At 41.2% G+C, this 15716-nt stretch overlaps 1 protein-coding gene across 1 annotated transcript in view; it reads right to left on the reverse strand.

Moving 5' to 3' along the window:
• Positions 1-1510, reverse strand: part of AICDA (activation induced cytidine deaminase) — an 8855-nt gene extending 7345 nt beyond the window's left edge. Inside the window, exon 1 of the mRNA XM_032390735.1 lies at positions 1433-1510. Coding sequence (XP_032246626.1) covers positions 1433-1476 — 44 coding nt within the window. The 5' untranslated portion in view covers positions 1477-1510. The remainder of the gene's footprint in view (positions 1-1432) is intronic.
• Between the last annotated feature and the right edge of the window lie 14206 nt (positions 1511-15716).

Raw genomic sequence — 15716 nt, forward strand, 5'->3', positions numbered from 1 at the left:
TAACTGTAGCTAGGAGCCCGTTTCAAGTACCCTCTTCTCTTAGTTTCTCTTTTGGGTACGAAGGACTTTGTAGGGGCAGTTTTTCAAGCTCACAAGTCGACAGCTGCCCTAGACAGCTGTGCTCCCTGAGGCAGAACATCGCTGCATCCCCAGCAATGCAAACCGGAGACAGATGGGTAAAAATAGTCATGACCGAGTCCTCTCCTGTCCTGTGCCATCACTAATGCCCTCTGCAGATGTTCTTTTCCCTAATGATAATTATGTATTTCCCTTTTTCTCCTGTTCCGTTTCATCTTTTCTCCTTGTTGCCTTTGAATTTCAACTATTAATTATTGCTTTGCATTTTATTATATACAGATATTTTCATTGAACCCTTTACCTCTGACTTAGACCTCAGATGAATTTTCAAAATCTCATTGCAAGCTGAGCAGACAGTTGACATTTTTGCCCTCAAGAAAATTTTCTGAAGAACATTGAGTCTTCCATTAAAAATCTTAATTCTGGGGACACCTCGCTTGCTCAGTCGGTGGAGCGTGCGACTCTTGATCTCAGGTTTGTGAGTTCGAGCCCCACATTGGGTATACAGATAGATTACTTAATAATACAGTCTTCAAAAAGATTTTAAAAAATAAAATCTTAATTCTGTAGTCTAAATTCTTTATAAAAGTTAAATTGAGATAAAGTATATGGATTAGGTATTCTCATATTTGTAGTAATCATAAAAGTAGGAATAAAGTAAGTTGTGATAATAACGTCATAAACTGCATGTGAAAATATTGTGTAAATCTTACAAAATACATTTTAAGAAATAAGTTAGCAGTGTCTGAAGAAATTGAAAGACTAAGTAAATAGTAAAAATGCCATTAACTGCCTAGTGATGGGAACTATAACATTAAATAACTTGACTGAATTTTTCTTCCTGTAATAGGTATATACCAGCATAGTGACTTTCAAGCAGTTTTTAATATTGGCATTAAAAAAATATTTTCCTTACTATGTAGCTAAATTATTCAGTAAAGGCTCCCCAGGAAAGTTTACAAAGTCCTTTTGCAGTTGAATATTTACAAAATTAGTATTACAATTTCCACAAGTGTCTTTAGTATACTAGATTATTGCTATTACCTTTTCATGATTTGAATCTTTAAACATCTGCTATGTTAATATTACCATAAACTAGTCCTAACTGCAGTACATGGCCATACATGGCCCATAAAAGTTCTTTTGGGTGTGGAAGAGAGAGAGAACAGAGAGAATTAGGCAGAGAGCATGTAAGATCTGAACAGCTGAGACAGATCCAGAAAAATAAATGTGCATATTGACCAAGCAGTGAGTCAGATAGTGAGAGGAGAGAAAGGGATAGCTCCTGATCTGAAAACTCAGATGTGCTCTGAGAGAAAAGCCAGGGCAAGCACCCACAAGGAGACTGCTTTACCTGTCCATAGTGGATTCCAGAGTGTCTTTCTTAGTCTTAGGCATGGGAGGCTTGCCTCAAGTCCTGCTGCTTCACTGAACTCTGTCTGGCAAGGCATTGGCCCCACACATTCAAATTTGAGCTTACCCTCCTAGGCTCCTCCCCCCAGGCATCATCACCATCAGGTACCCCAACAGCCTTCCTCCTGTTTGGGTCCAAAAAAGATGGGCGGGGCTGTCATACAGAGTCACATGGGTAAATGACTGAGGGCCACTCTGCTTAATGTATAGGTTCCTTTAGGGCTACATTTCTAAAAATCCAGTCTATGCTCCACAGGCAACAAAGATCAGGAGAGAGTAGCCGTAGACACTTTGGAAATTGTATTCCTGATGACAAATAATATCTTTAATTTTTTTTAAAAGATTTTATTTATTTGTCAGAGAGCACAAGCAGGGGGAGCGGTAGGCAGAGGGACTCGATCCCAGGACGCTGGGATCGTGACCTGAGCCAAAGGCAGATGCTTAACCGACTGAGTCCCCCAGGTGTCCCGTATCTTTAATTTTAAAAGCATAATAATAGTAATGTTCACTCAAGTAGCATATTGCACCCTGTTAGCTAAAGTATCTATTCCCTTGCTTAAGTGCACGCTGTCTCTCGACCAGCACTTATAGCTCCTGCTTTGTGGCCAAGCAAGTAAACTCAAGTCAATTATATAGGACTTAGGAATAGAAATTTTGCATCCTAAACCAATGATTTTTTTCCCTTTCTGATTGCATTATAAGAATTGCTAGAAGACTAGATGATTGCACAAGAGAATTTTGCAAAAGCTGTCTTTTCCACGAAAGTCATATATGCTGAATTCAGAAGCAGCAGCAATCCCAAACCATTAAAGAAATGTTTATTTCATCAGACAGAATCGGCATCTAAATGACTGCGTTGAACTTGGAACACAGGTTGGGCTTTTCGAATAAAAGGCTTTAAATCCCTGCCCTCATACGATTTGGTCTATTAAAGATTTGGCTTCTCCCTCCAACTTCAGTCTATATGCATTCCATTTCTTCATTCAATAGAAAATACCTAACTACGTGATGGAAACTGGGTACTGGGGATACAGTGGTGAGTAAAGCAGCTAGGGTCTCAGCTCCCTTCTTACCTCAAGGCTTTAAATACCATCTATACATTGATTCCCAAATCTCTAGCTCCAGCTTGGACTACTTCCTTGAACTCAGGACAAATGCAAACCACTTCTGCCTCAGCATCTCCATTTAAATATCTGATGGGCATCTCAAACATGCCTCAAACTGAGCACCTGTTCTCTCTCAACACACCCGTTCCTTTTGTCATCTTTCCTATCTTGGTGGTGATGTCATCCCTCCCACGGCTCTGGCCAACCTGGCAGTCTTCCTTGATTGCTCTCTTCCTTTTAAAGTCCAGTCCATTAGCAAATCCTGTTAACTCTACTTGCAGAATAAATCCAGAACTGACCACTTTTCAACACCTCCAGGTCCGAGCATCCTGGATTGCTGCATTTAGCCTCCCAACTGCTCTTCCCGTTTCACCCTCCTTAAATTACAGTCTATTCTTTACACAGGAGTCAGGGTAATCCTTTCAACACCCCCCCTTTTTTTTTTAAGATTTTATTTATTTGAGAGAGAGGAGAGAGAGGAGGGAGGGAGAGGGAGAAGCAGACTTCCTGCTGAGCAGAGAGGCGGATGTGGGGCTTGATCCCAGAACCCAGGATCATGACCTGAGCCGAAGGCAGACGCTCAATGGTCTGAGCCACCGAGGCGCACCATTGAAACCCTTCAGATCATGTCACTCCTCTGTCAATACTTTCCATGTCTCCCCATTCTCTCAGTAATAGCCAACATCCTTACATGACTCACAAGACCCTCTACCATCTGCCCCTGCTTTACCTCTAAATTTTACCTTCAGGGGCACCTGGCTGACTCAGTTGGTAGAGCTTGCAATTCTTGATCTAGGGGTTATAAGTTCGAGCCCCAAGTTGGGTGTAGAGATTACTTTAAAAAATAAAATCTTGGGGCGCCTGGGTGGCTCAGATGTTAAGCATCTGCCTTCGGCTCAAGTCATGATCCCAGCGTCCTGGGATCGAGCCCCACGTCAGGCTTCCTGCTCGGCAAGAAGCCTGCTTCTCCCTCTCCCACTCTCCCTGCTTGTGTTCCCTCTCACTCTGTCTCTCTCTCTCTCTGTCAAATAAATAAATAAAATCTTTAATAAATAATAAAAATAAATAAATAATAAAATCTTAAAAAATGATCACCTTTAATTCTCTCCCTTGCTTACACAAGGAACACACACTCCTACCCCACTTACTGATCCCCCTGCCTGGAGTGATCTTTCCCTGTATCTCATTATGGGTTTTTTTTTAAGCTTTTATTTTAATTCTAGTATAGCTAACTGTTGTATTAGTTTCAGGTGTTCTATCATTACAGTTTGATTTCCTTATTTATGTCTTAACTCAAATATGTCCTTGTAGTTGAGGCTTTTCCTAGCTACCATGTATCTAAAATTTCAACTGTAGCCCACAATCCTCACATTTCCTCTTTCCCTAATTCATACTTCTTTTTACTACTTATCACAAAATGCGCTGTGATCTCTGTTCCTCAGTGAATCTTAGTTCTATGAGGGGAGGGATTTTTGTCTTTGTTTTCCCCCACGACGATATCACTAGTACCTAGTACCTGGTTGGCCTATAGTAGACACTGAATGAATGTAGAATGGATGAATCAAGAAGGATCTCATGGACCTTACATTCAAGTGGGAAACAATAATCAAGTAATCTGTAAATACGTCATTGAAACAGATGTTTACTATGAAAGAAAAGTACACATCACATAACCAGAAACTGGCCAGCCCATGATCACTGGAAGGACTCCTGGTTGGGAGATGGTAATAGACAATGTCTTAACTCCCTTCTCAGTCCGAGACTCTCTGATGGTTGGAATATGGAAGAAAGGCAGTATTCACTACTTCATCTTTAACATTCCATGCTCTGACCCAGAAACTTTATAATTACATCCTTTGTTAAACCATAGAAGTTTAGACTTTCCGATTTGCCCTACTCCTCCCTTCACACTATCAAACCTGGGACATTAAGGGAAATTTCTGAAGTGGGTTAATGCATAGAACAGCTAGTAGTTTTGAGAGCTTATTATGGTTAGACATTATACTAAGCACTTTAAAGACAAAGTAAACGTATTTAGGAAAACTGTGGTGGGACAAAGTCTCTTGTATGCTCCTGAGTTGTGCTCCTGGTCACTGATTCTATAGATTGCAAATTCTGCTTTGCTTCACGGTGGGTACCCAGCCAAGGATCACCTGATGCTAGTTCACTCTCAGGACTCTCTTAAGGAGGGAGTGGATTTAATGCAGGGAAGCCTCACTAAGCTTTACGAGGCTATCTCTCACTTGCCTCCAATAAACCACACCAAAATGCAAAGGTACAGCAGATTTCACTGAAGTGTTGGAGAAATCCAGGGGAATAATACACGTGAAAGAAGTCATAAATTAATAGGCTAATTTTGGCTTTTTATAGTTTAAGAAAGAATTTCAAAAGAACTAGGCTCTTCACAGGACTCTTCTCAAGACTACACTCATTCCTGCCCTCCAGTCTACTCCTCTTGGTCAAAAAGCCTCTATTTCTCACTTCCACAGGGAATCTCGACCTTGGATTCTCCTGGATTATTCTCACCCATGGATCCATTTCCTATCTAGACATTTATTTCTCCAAGTCTTTATTTCTGAAAAAGATTCTGAGGGCACCAGAAAGTGACCTTTGGCGCTCTGAATTCCATGGAACAGATGGGTGGGGGCAGAGGGAAGGACACTTCACAAATTCCTCTGCAGAGACCACAGTGGGGCAGGGCCACAGGCAAGTTGATTCCTTTAAATTGTCTCCTCAGATAAGAGTTGGGCCTTTACCATATTTTATTCCAATTGTCCAGAGAATTATACACACACACACACACACATCCTCCCAAAAGATAAATATTAATTTTTAGAGATGGTAGTATCTCCAAATCCAAAAACTAGAAATTTCCCAACGGCCCAAAACTTTTCATGATTATGCCAAACTGTATTAGTTCCCGTTATGTATTCTCTCATCAAATTATACCCCTTTGTTCCAGCCAGAAATAAGAAAACTGGCCCATTGCTGATCCACGTGCCTCTTTGTTTGGTTTTGGTTTGATTTGTTTTCATTTTGTGCAGTTTTAATCATTTCTAAGTGTATAATTCAGTGGTGTTAATTGTATTCACAGTGTTGTACAATCATCACCACTGTCTGTTTCCAAAACGTTTTCATCACCCCAAAAAGAAACTTCATAACCATTAAGCAATAACTCACCATTCCCTCGTACATCCTGGTAACCTCTAATCTACTTTCTTAATTTGCCTACTCTAGATATTCCATGTAAGTGAAAAACATACAAGGTTTGTCCATTTGTGTTTGGTTTATTTCACTTGGTCAGTTTTCAAGATTCATGTTACAGCATGTATCAGAACATCATCCCTTTTTATAGTTTATACATTTATAATGTTCCATTGTATGTATATAGCACATTTTACTTATCCATGCATCTGGACACTTGGGTTTCCACCTTTTGGTTATTGTGCATAGTGTCGCAATGAAGATTTGCATACAGCATGAGTCCTTGTTTTTGGTTTCTTTTAAAGATTTTATTTATTTGACACAGAGACAAAGAGAGCACAAGCAGAGGGAGAAGCAGGCTTCCCTCTGAGCAAGGAGCCAGATGCGGGACTTGATTCCAGGTCCCTAGGACCATGACCTGAGCTGAAGGCAGCGGCTTAACTGACTGAGCCACCCAGGCGCTCCTGAGTCCTTGTTTTCAAAACTAGAAGTGGAGTCACCTTCTGAATGACATAGACATACACGCGTGCGTGTGCACACACACACACACACACACACACATATTCTGGCTGAGGGGTGCCTAGCTGGCTCAGTTGGTACAGTGTGCGACTCTTGATCTCGGGATTGTGAGTTTGAGCACCACGTTGGGTGTAGACATTAGGAAAAAAGTAAAATCTTGAAAAAATAATTCTGGCTGAAACTGTGATCACTTTAAAAGACCAACGGCTCCTCACATAGGGGCCCTCCTTTCTGCTCAGCCTCTGGCTGGGGAGAGATTTTCATTCTACTTTTCACAAGCCCATTTAATAGCTGAGAAGTAGAAAAGCTACACATAACTTCTGAACCCAAGTCAGCCGTTCTTCCATACTGTCCATACAACACTATCAGGCTGGTAAAAACAACCCCACAGAACCGTAATCAGGTTGAACATACCAGCTCAGCAATCTTTATCAGAGCTACAGAGAAGGATTTTCCCCCTGTATTACTGTATCACTTAGAAGTCGGTTTGGCTAGATATGTCAGGCAAACTCAATGAATTACTTAATGGAAGATAGAATTTCTCTCCCACATAAAACATGTAAGTGTCTAGCAGGGAATTTAAATCTAATTGAAACATGCATTTTGGAGCTCTTTATTTTTATCAACAGTATCTGTGGGTCACCTTTTTAGCCAGAATGTTTTTCTCATCTCTCAGTTCAGTGATGCGGCATGAGTCTCAGCCAGGCACCACTGGGAACCATACAAGAATGGGGGTGTGGGAGAGAATATAGGAAGGTGGCTATGGGTGTACTTGGCTGGTTCAGGTGGTGGAGCATATGACTCTTGATCTCCAGTCTGGGATGTAAGTTTGAGCCCCCCGTTGAGTGTGGAGATTAATTTTAAAAAGATGGCTATGGAATCAATCCCTCCAAATTGGTTTCTGAGGCAGAGTTACCTGTGGATATTTACTTCATCTCTAAAGCAGATTTGATACGATGTTGGCAAAATCTATGAACACAACATAAGTACATTCTTGTATATCTCCTGCTTGAAAATCTTTGCAGTGTATAGACTATAAAAAGATTTCTCCAACAGATGTAAAAGTTTTAAATATTTATTACTTGAATTGAAAATGAAGTTTCTGGAGAGAAAATGTTTTGATGTTCTGCTTTGAGGGCAATTTAAAAAGTACTCTTGTAAGTTATGAATAAAATCTTAGAAAACTGAAATTCATTGAATTAATATTTATTGAAGGCCTACTATGAGAAAGCATAAGGCTGAGCTTATGAGGCACATTGTAGTTCTTCAAAGAATTCATAATTTTGTTTGAAGTTTTAAAGCTAGACAAAATACTTACATGACAATATAAAAGAATTAAATATCAATGGAAGACAAATCTAAAAATTACAGAACCAGGGGCACCTGGGTGACTGACTTGGTTGGGTGTCCAGCTCTTGGTCGGCTCTGGTGGTGATCTCAGGGTCATGGGATTTGGCCCCGTATTGGGCTTGGCATTCAGCATGGAGCCTGCTTGTCCCTCTCCCTCTGCTCCTCCCCACACTCTCTCTCTCAGATAATCTTTTAAAAAATAAAAAATAAAAATAAAAATTACGGAATCATACTTCAGAGTTGAGGAACTTTAGTGTATATATAGCCCTATGCTTCTCAAAATGACATATGCTTATTTGGAGATACACTTAAATATGAGTGCATGACCGTATATCAGATCAAAACTGCAGGATAAATATGTCGTGCTATCCTAGAACATAAAAGCTTTCCAGACATTAGGGGGAAACAGCAATTTTGGTTTTTTATTTTATTTATTTATTTTTTTTTACAGGCCCCACTCAGGAAAGAATGCCCCAAATACCCCTTGCATTTTTAAAGCAAATGACAAAGACCTAGTTTACCAGCTTTACTTTTTTAAATCTAAGCTTAACGTTATATATTTAAACAATTGTCAAAACTTACTAAGTTGCCAGCAGTCATAAACAACTAGAAAAACATTCTCAATTTACATTAAATGAGAAATGTATTACCATTAATGCATTAATATCTCTCACTACTAAATACTGAAAAAAAATTTTTTTTGTGAAAGATTCATCCTGGCAATGTCTACTTCACAGTGTATGGGGCGCCTGGGTGGCTCAGTCGTTGGGTGTCTGCCTTCGGCTCAGGTCATGATCCCAGGGTCCTGGGATCGAGCCCCACAGCGGGCTCCTTGCTCAGTGGGGAGCCTGCTTCTCCCTCCCCCACTTCATGTGTTCCCTCTCTCACCTCTCTCTCTCTGTCAAATAAATAAATAAAATCTTTAAAAAAAAAAACAAACTTCACAGTGTATGAAAGAATCCTGGCCACCTTGGATTACGTTTAATAAAAAAAGCAAACATTTAAAGTAGAATATAATATGCACATTCATTTTCCTTACATTATATGGCTTTTCCCCAATATCCTCTCCCACCCTCATGTAAAAAGTAAGAGTTCTCAAAACATGGAAGATTTCAAAGATGATTCTCCCTTGTAGGTAGAGTAAGCCCACATCTGGAAGGCTCACAAGTGTGATTGCTAATATAGCATCATGTAAATGTTAAGAATAAAACAGATTCCAGGGAAATTTCAGCCTAATGTGGGTTGTTTGGGATTATATCCTCAGATCATCAGCATTTATTACCTTTTTTTTTTTAAAGATTTTATTCATTTATTTGAAAGAGGGAAAGAGATGCATGCAAGCACATGGAAGGAGAGGGAGAAGCAGACTCCCCGCTGAGCAGGGAGCCTGACTTGGGGCTCGATCCCAGGATCCCAAGACCATGACCTGAGCCAAAGGCAGACGCTTATCCGACTGAGCCACCCAGGTGGCCCATTTTACTCTTTTATAGGGGGAAATATGAATAACAATGGTTCTCTAATTCTCCATAGAAAGCATGAATCCTAAAGCATCCCAAGCAGTTGTCTACTAACCTCTTGTATAATTCCAATAACAGGACATACATCACCCACTTCCATGAGCTCAGGTGGCTACTGTGTGTGAATGTGAAAGCATGGTATTTGGAATATGCGGAATATGCCTGCTAAAAACTTAACCATCCTCTCTCCAGGTAACAGAAGCCCCATGAGCAAAGGCAGGGACTGTGTGGATGTGTTTTAGCAACAATGAGTAGTTTAGTTTGGTTTGAGTGATGGCTCATAACAAAACAATGACGACAGATAAAATTGAGATGGTATTCATATTTCGTGTAAGCTTTTTTTAAAATTTATTATTTAGGGCGCCTGGGTGGCTCAGTTGGTTAAGCGACTGCCTTCGGCTCAGGTCATGATCCTGGAGTCCCGGGATCGAGTCCCGCATCGGGCTCCCTGCTCTGCAGGGAGTCTGCTCCTCCCTCTGACCCTGCCCCTCTCATGTGCTCTCTCATTCTCTCTCTCTCAAATAAATAAATAAAATCTTTAAAAAAAAAAAATAAAATTTATTATTTATTTGTGAGAGAGGGAGGGAGAGTGTGCCATCGTGCACAAGTGCGCGAGCACGAGCATGGGGGGAGGGGCAGAGGGAGAGGGAGACGCGGGACTCCCCGTTGAGCAAGGAGCCCGAAATGGGCTCGATCCTTGGATCCTGGGATCATGACCCCAATCGAAGAAAGACACTTAACTTACTGAACCACCCAGGCACCCCTCATGTAAGTTTCTTAAGGCAAGCTTTTGAACAAAGTAGAGAGTTCTATACCTTGCACAACGACTATAAATAAAAAGCTATTGAAGAGGCATGATTTGTTCAGCATAAGAAAATAATTTTTTTTTCCCCCAGAGGCTGTATTCCCTGCTTCCCTTTCTTTTAAAAGAAGGAAAATTACATCTCTTATAATTACAATAGCATTTTTTTTTCCTGGGCATTTGGAGTTGGTGCAGTTAAGAAGACTATTTTTTTGAGGTTTCATTTTGCTATTTTTAAAACTTATTTTCCTTACTAATTACCCTCTCCCCTCACTAACTTCCCTTGAAAAACCACAGGACAACCTGGTTAGTTTATTTTTAACAAAAACAACATGACTTGGAAATTATGCCTCCGGTGGCTGAGTGAAGTTTTGGACATCTGGACTTCACCACTGGTGATCTTCATCATGGGAAGCCCGAGGTGAGGTTTCATTCTGGCCAGCGTGTGAGGCCAAAAGGCCCCCTGGGAATCCTCCAGGGCACACATTCCTGGGTCTGTGAGCCAAGATGCTCAGATAATGACTCCCCAGGCCACTATTTTTGGGCACCAGGTAGATTGTTCAATATGATACTTTCTTGTTTTTGAAAAAGCCCAAAAAGGGATCCGTGTGGGTGAAGTGTGGTTTTTGGAGTGCTTTAACTTCTGCATTTCCTGATTTTTGTTTTTCTCAGTTGGCTGCCAGACACATTACTGAATTTCTCTGGGGTATGAACAAGTTGAGGGACAGACCTTTAAGCATATACAGGAATTACTCATCCACCTTCCGCTGTGCAGCTGCCCAGGTCTCAGTGAGGTTGAGAGAACAAACAAGTATTCATCAAAAGCCTAGGGCTGGGCACAGGGCTGAAGAAAGTTATTTTCAATGGGAAAAGTCACGGAAGAAGCTTCATTGATCATGCACATGATGAAAAAGAGTACAGAGTAGTGGGAAAAGTTGGGTTTTGAAATTAAGCACATTGAGTTGAATCGTCTCTGCCACTTCCTAGCAGAGTGTCTGCGTGTGTCTGTTTCAGTTTCCCCACATGTAAAATGTGGAAAAAAAAAAAAAGTAATAACAGTTAATCTTTAGTGTGCACATACTTTATGCAAGCTTCTGTGCCAAGCATGTTGCATATATTAAGTGTAAGAGGTGGGGACTATTACCCCAATTTTCAGCCATGAACACTGAAGCTCAGATATGAAACAACTATCCTGCAGGATTGTTAAAGATAATGTAAGCAAGGGACGCCACACGATGCCTAGTGCATGGCAGATATTCTATAAAGAACTGGTTTTATAAAATATCTTATAGAACTGATAAATTTAGAAGGTCAGATATTTTAAAAATATCAGCTGGGATCATCAGCACGTTATGGGAGCACATGGTTTTCTGATTAGTAATAAAATGTGAGTGAGGAGTTTTGAGGTTCTCACACTTCAGTGACAGTGAGTGTATAAAATTGCAGATTCTGGTGTTTAATCCCTAAAGAGTTTATTCAGTAAGTCTGGAATGCAGCCCAGGTTCTCTGACTTTCTGACAAGCGGCCATTCATTCCAAAGCAGGTGGTCTGGTTGGAACCTAACTTTCAAAAATATTGGCCTAGTTGAACTCAAATCTCTCCCAGCTCTAAAATTCTGTGTTTGTATGACTTCGCTCTACAATTTTGTGTTTATATGACTTCACATAGTTTTGAAAAATTGGAGAGTGTTTGCTTCATTGCTTTTTAGCCAATTGAAATGCCAGGGAAAATTAGAGATGCTCCAAATAACATGGAGATCTTTTCTCTTTTTGTGGGAAGGTACATTCCAAAGACCAAATTCCATGTTACTTGTTTGCTCAGTGATGTAAGGAATGATGATTCCCATCTTGACAAAACTGCTCTGAAGTGGATAAGGGACAGTTCCTAAAGAAAGCATAGCATATTAGAAACAATATGTTACCTGCGGAATTGCCATTCTCCTCTATTTCTCTCTAAATAATCCTGAACAGTTGAAATCAAATCACCCTCTGCTCTAAGGAAGTCCTGGCACCATATTGGCAAATTCTTCCTCTGTTTTTGTAGAGTCTGTGCTGATTATTGCCTTTCTTCTCAATAATTGTTCTGTCACTGATAATTAAATCACACCCTCTTGGTTTTATTATAGTCAGTATTCCTGATGAAATTTGAGAAACAGCTACTTGATATCAGCAGCTCCAAATTGTGTGTAGCCTGGTTTTCTCTTCCCCCACAACCCTCACATCTTCCCTCCTCCTCTATTCACCCATACATTGGCCAAAAGTACCAACAAAGATCTCTTCCCTTTACCAGAGAGAGACTGGAAGAGCCAAACTATATCAGTAATAGTAGAAAAAAAACCACCACTAACTCATCCAGTGCAGTCAGCATTTTGGTTAATTCATTCAGGATGGTCCTGTCTCCCACACATCTTGGTTACTTTAGACCTCCGTCCACAGGTTCCATAGACGAGGTATGGCTACAGCATATGAAGAAGTCAAAGTTCTCCCTGTTGAGAAAGTTATCTTGGATATGCTCTGTAACTAGTTGTTTATGCCCCAAAGAAATGACCTTTTTTTAAAGATTTTATTTATTTATTTATTTGAGAGAGAGAGAGAGAGGGAGAAGTGCCTGCATGCAAGCAGGTGGAGGAGCAGAGGGGAGGGAGAGGGACAAGCTGACTGTGCTGACCTCGGAGCCTGACACGGGGCTTGAACTCAGGACCCTAAGATCATGACCTGGGCCAAAACCAAGAGTTGGACACTTAACCAACTGAGCCACCCAGGCACCCCTTCATACAGATCATTTTAACAAGCATGGTTATGGCAGACACAAAAGGTCACAGAGTATATGATTCCATTTATATTAAATATCCAGAATAAGTGAATTCTGAGAGGCAGAAAGCAGATTGGTGGTTTCCCAGGGACTGGAAGGAGGAGGAATAGGGAATAACTGCGTAATGGATATGGAGTTTTCTTTTGGGGTGATAGTTTTGGAAGTAGGGGGGCACCTGGTTGGCTCAGTCAGAAGAACATGAGAGTCTTGATCTTGGGGTTGTGAGTTGGAGTCCCATGTGGGGTGTAGAGATTACTTAAATGAGTAAACTTAAAAAAAATTTTTGTAAGTAGATATGTACAATGTACGGACTGAATGTCGCTGAATTGTACTCTTCAAGATAGTTTTATGTTAAGTGAATTTCAAATTCTTGATTCAGACTTCAGGGACCAAACAGCCAGGAAAAGGAGGAGAGTGATGACAGGTCTATTCTCTCTTCATGGATGATGTTAGCAATGAGTATGTATAAGCAGAGGAGGAAGTCTGGAAGTGAAGAAAGCAAAGGTGATTAACACCCTGGGACAGAGAAGAGGAGTAGTAATGGGAATGGGAAGGAAGAACTCAGATATAAATGGCAAGTTCACCAACACTTAGGGAGTAGGTGCTAATGGGAACTGAAGGCTGTGGGCACGGCTGTACAAAATTAAGGACCTCTTTACTTCTGAACAGGAGGAAACACAATATGTAGTATAAATTAAAGCATTGCTTTATCTCTAATCAAAAATTAAACCTGAAAAGAAACAAAATGTATGCCATTGCAGGAAACAAAAGGTGTTATTCAAAGCAGAAAGAAACAAGTTGAGTAACAAGTGACTCTACTCTCATTGAGGGAAGGCACCGTGTCTTACTTGACTTTGTAGTCCCAGCAAGGTGCCAGGCATAGATAGTCAAAAGTTGCTGCTGATCTCTCAACTCTTCTTCTATTTAAGATTTTTTATTTATTTATTTGACACAGAGAGACACAGCGAGAGAGGGAACCACAAGCAGGGGAAGTGGGAGAGGGAGAAGCAGGCTTCCCACTGAGCGAGGAGCCCGATGCGGGGCTCGATCCCAGGAACCCGGGATCATGACCTGAGCCGAAGGCAGACACTTAACGACTGAGCCACCCAGGCGCCCCTGTCAACTCTTTTTCTAACTATCTAATCCACTTAATCTAAACAATGGTCCTAAGTGTTTGATATCATTGAGTTCTCCTGAGGCACGGAAAGGTTAGGATCATAATGGTGGAGTTAGGATTTGCATCCAGGTGGTTTAGCTCCAGAGTTTGTGCTCTGAAACACTTGCTATATTTCCCGAAGGAATCAAAGACACAATAATTAAAAGATTGACTAGTCAGCAAACATATGGATTCTCTTTATCCTTCTGAGGAGAGGAAAAAGTACGAACCTCTTTGGCATTTCCAATGTTCTTCTGGCCAGATTCGTAGCTCTCAACCACTTGGTGTCTGCCAAAAATTCCCCAGTAACCTAGTTCTTGGGTAGTCTATGGCAGCGTGGGAAGGCAAGCACAAGGGCTTTCAGCCTTAAATTTGAATATGGGAGCACACATCACATCCCTCACCAGGCAAAAGTGTTGGGCACCCTGAGATAAACAAGGAAACAAGTAGGATTGTACCATCTCTAGTTCTAGTCTCAAATACAATCTTCAGTCTCTCCTGTAAAATTACTGACCTCTAGCAAAAACAGTTCTATACCTATCTTTGGCAGTGGTGATGTCTGAAGGTAGCTGAGGATATGCTAATCGTGTGTAAAAAAATTGCTGTTTTTCCACCAGGAACAGACTAATAGTAAATTTGATTATCTTTTATTTATTTATTTATTTTTTGACAGAGAGACACAGCGAGAGAGGGAACAACAAACAGTGGGGAGTGGGGGAGGGAGAAGCAGGCTCCCCGCCGAGCAGGGAGCCCCGATCCGGGGCTCGATCTTAGGACCCCAGGATCATGACCTGAGCCGAAGGGAGATGCTTAACGTCTGAGCCACCCAGGCGCCACTATTTTTTTTAAATTTTTTAAAAAAATATTTGAGATGGGGCGCCTGGGTGGCTCAGTCGTTAAGCATCTGCCTTCGGCTCAGTTCATGATCCCGGGTTCCTGGGATCGAGCCCTGCATCGGGGCTCCCTGCTCCGCGGGGAGCCTGCTTCTCCCACTCCCCCTGCTTGTGTTCCCTCTCTCGCTGTGTCTCCCTCTGTCAAATAAGTAAAAATAAAATCTTTTAAAAAAATATTTTATTTGAGAGAGAGAGAGCAATCAGAGGGAGGGGAAGGGACAAGCTGACTCCGCACTGAACACGGAGCATGACCCAGGGTTCAATCTCACGACCCTAGGATCCTGACCTGAGCTGAAATCAAGAGATGGATGCTTAACTGACTGAACCACCCAGTTTACCGTATTTTTAATTCCAATTTTTTAAAAAGTCTAGACTCTCTTACAAACCTTTCGCAACTCATTTATGACCCTTAAAAAACACCTTTGTCTTCAAATCTTCCTTTTGCAGTGGAACCAACATTAACCTAAGTTTTAGCATGCGTGAGTTCGGCCGTGGTTCCACTGCGCTAAATTTTATGAAGTCGGTGGCACCTCTCCACTGCTCAAAACCTTGTTCTCTGTCAGGAAAAATGGGAGCAATAATCCCTTTAACTGCCCACCTCATGGGGTTGCTCTTAGAATGAAATACGAGATTCATAATAAACAACCTGATAAAAAAAATTTTGAAAGTTAAATTTAATCTGGGCTAGTTGGAAAAGGAGGTGGCCTCATGCAAATCGCCATCCACAACAAGGACCGGAAAGTTGAGCTCAGGGCCCCAAGAGCTAGGGCAGCTACCGAAGGCTGGGCAGGCTGAACAGGTTTCTGGCCGGATGAACCAATCACACCTTCAACCAAGTTGTGCCAAAAAGGTTTGACTCTCTCCAAC

The sequence above is a fragment of the Phoca vitulina genome, unplaced genomic scaffold, assembly GCF_004348235.1.
Source record: "Phoca vitulina isolate PV1807 unplaced genomic scaffold, GSC_HSeal_1.0 scaffold59, whole genome shotgun sequence".
Taxonomy (NCBI): Eukaryota; Metazoa; Chordata; class Mammalia; order Carnivora; family Phocidae; genus Phoca; species Phoca vitulina.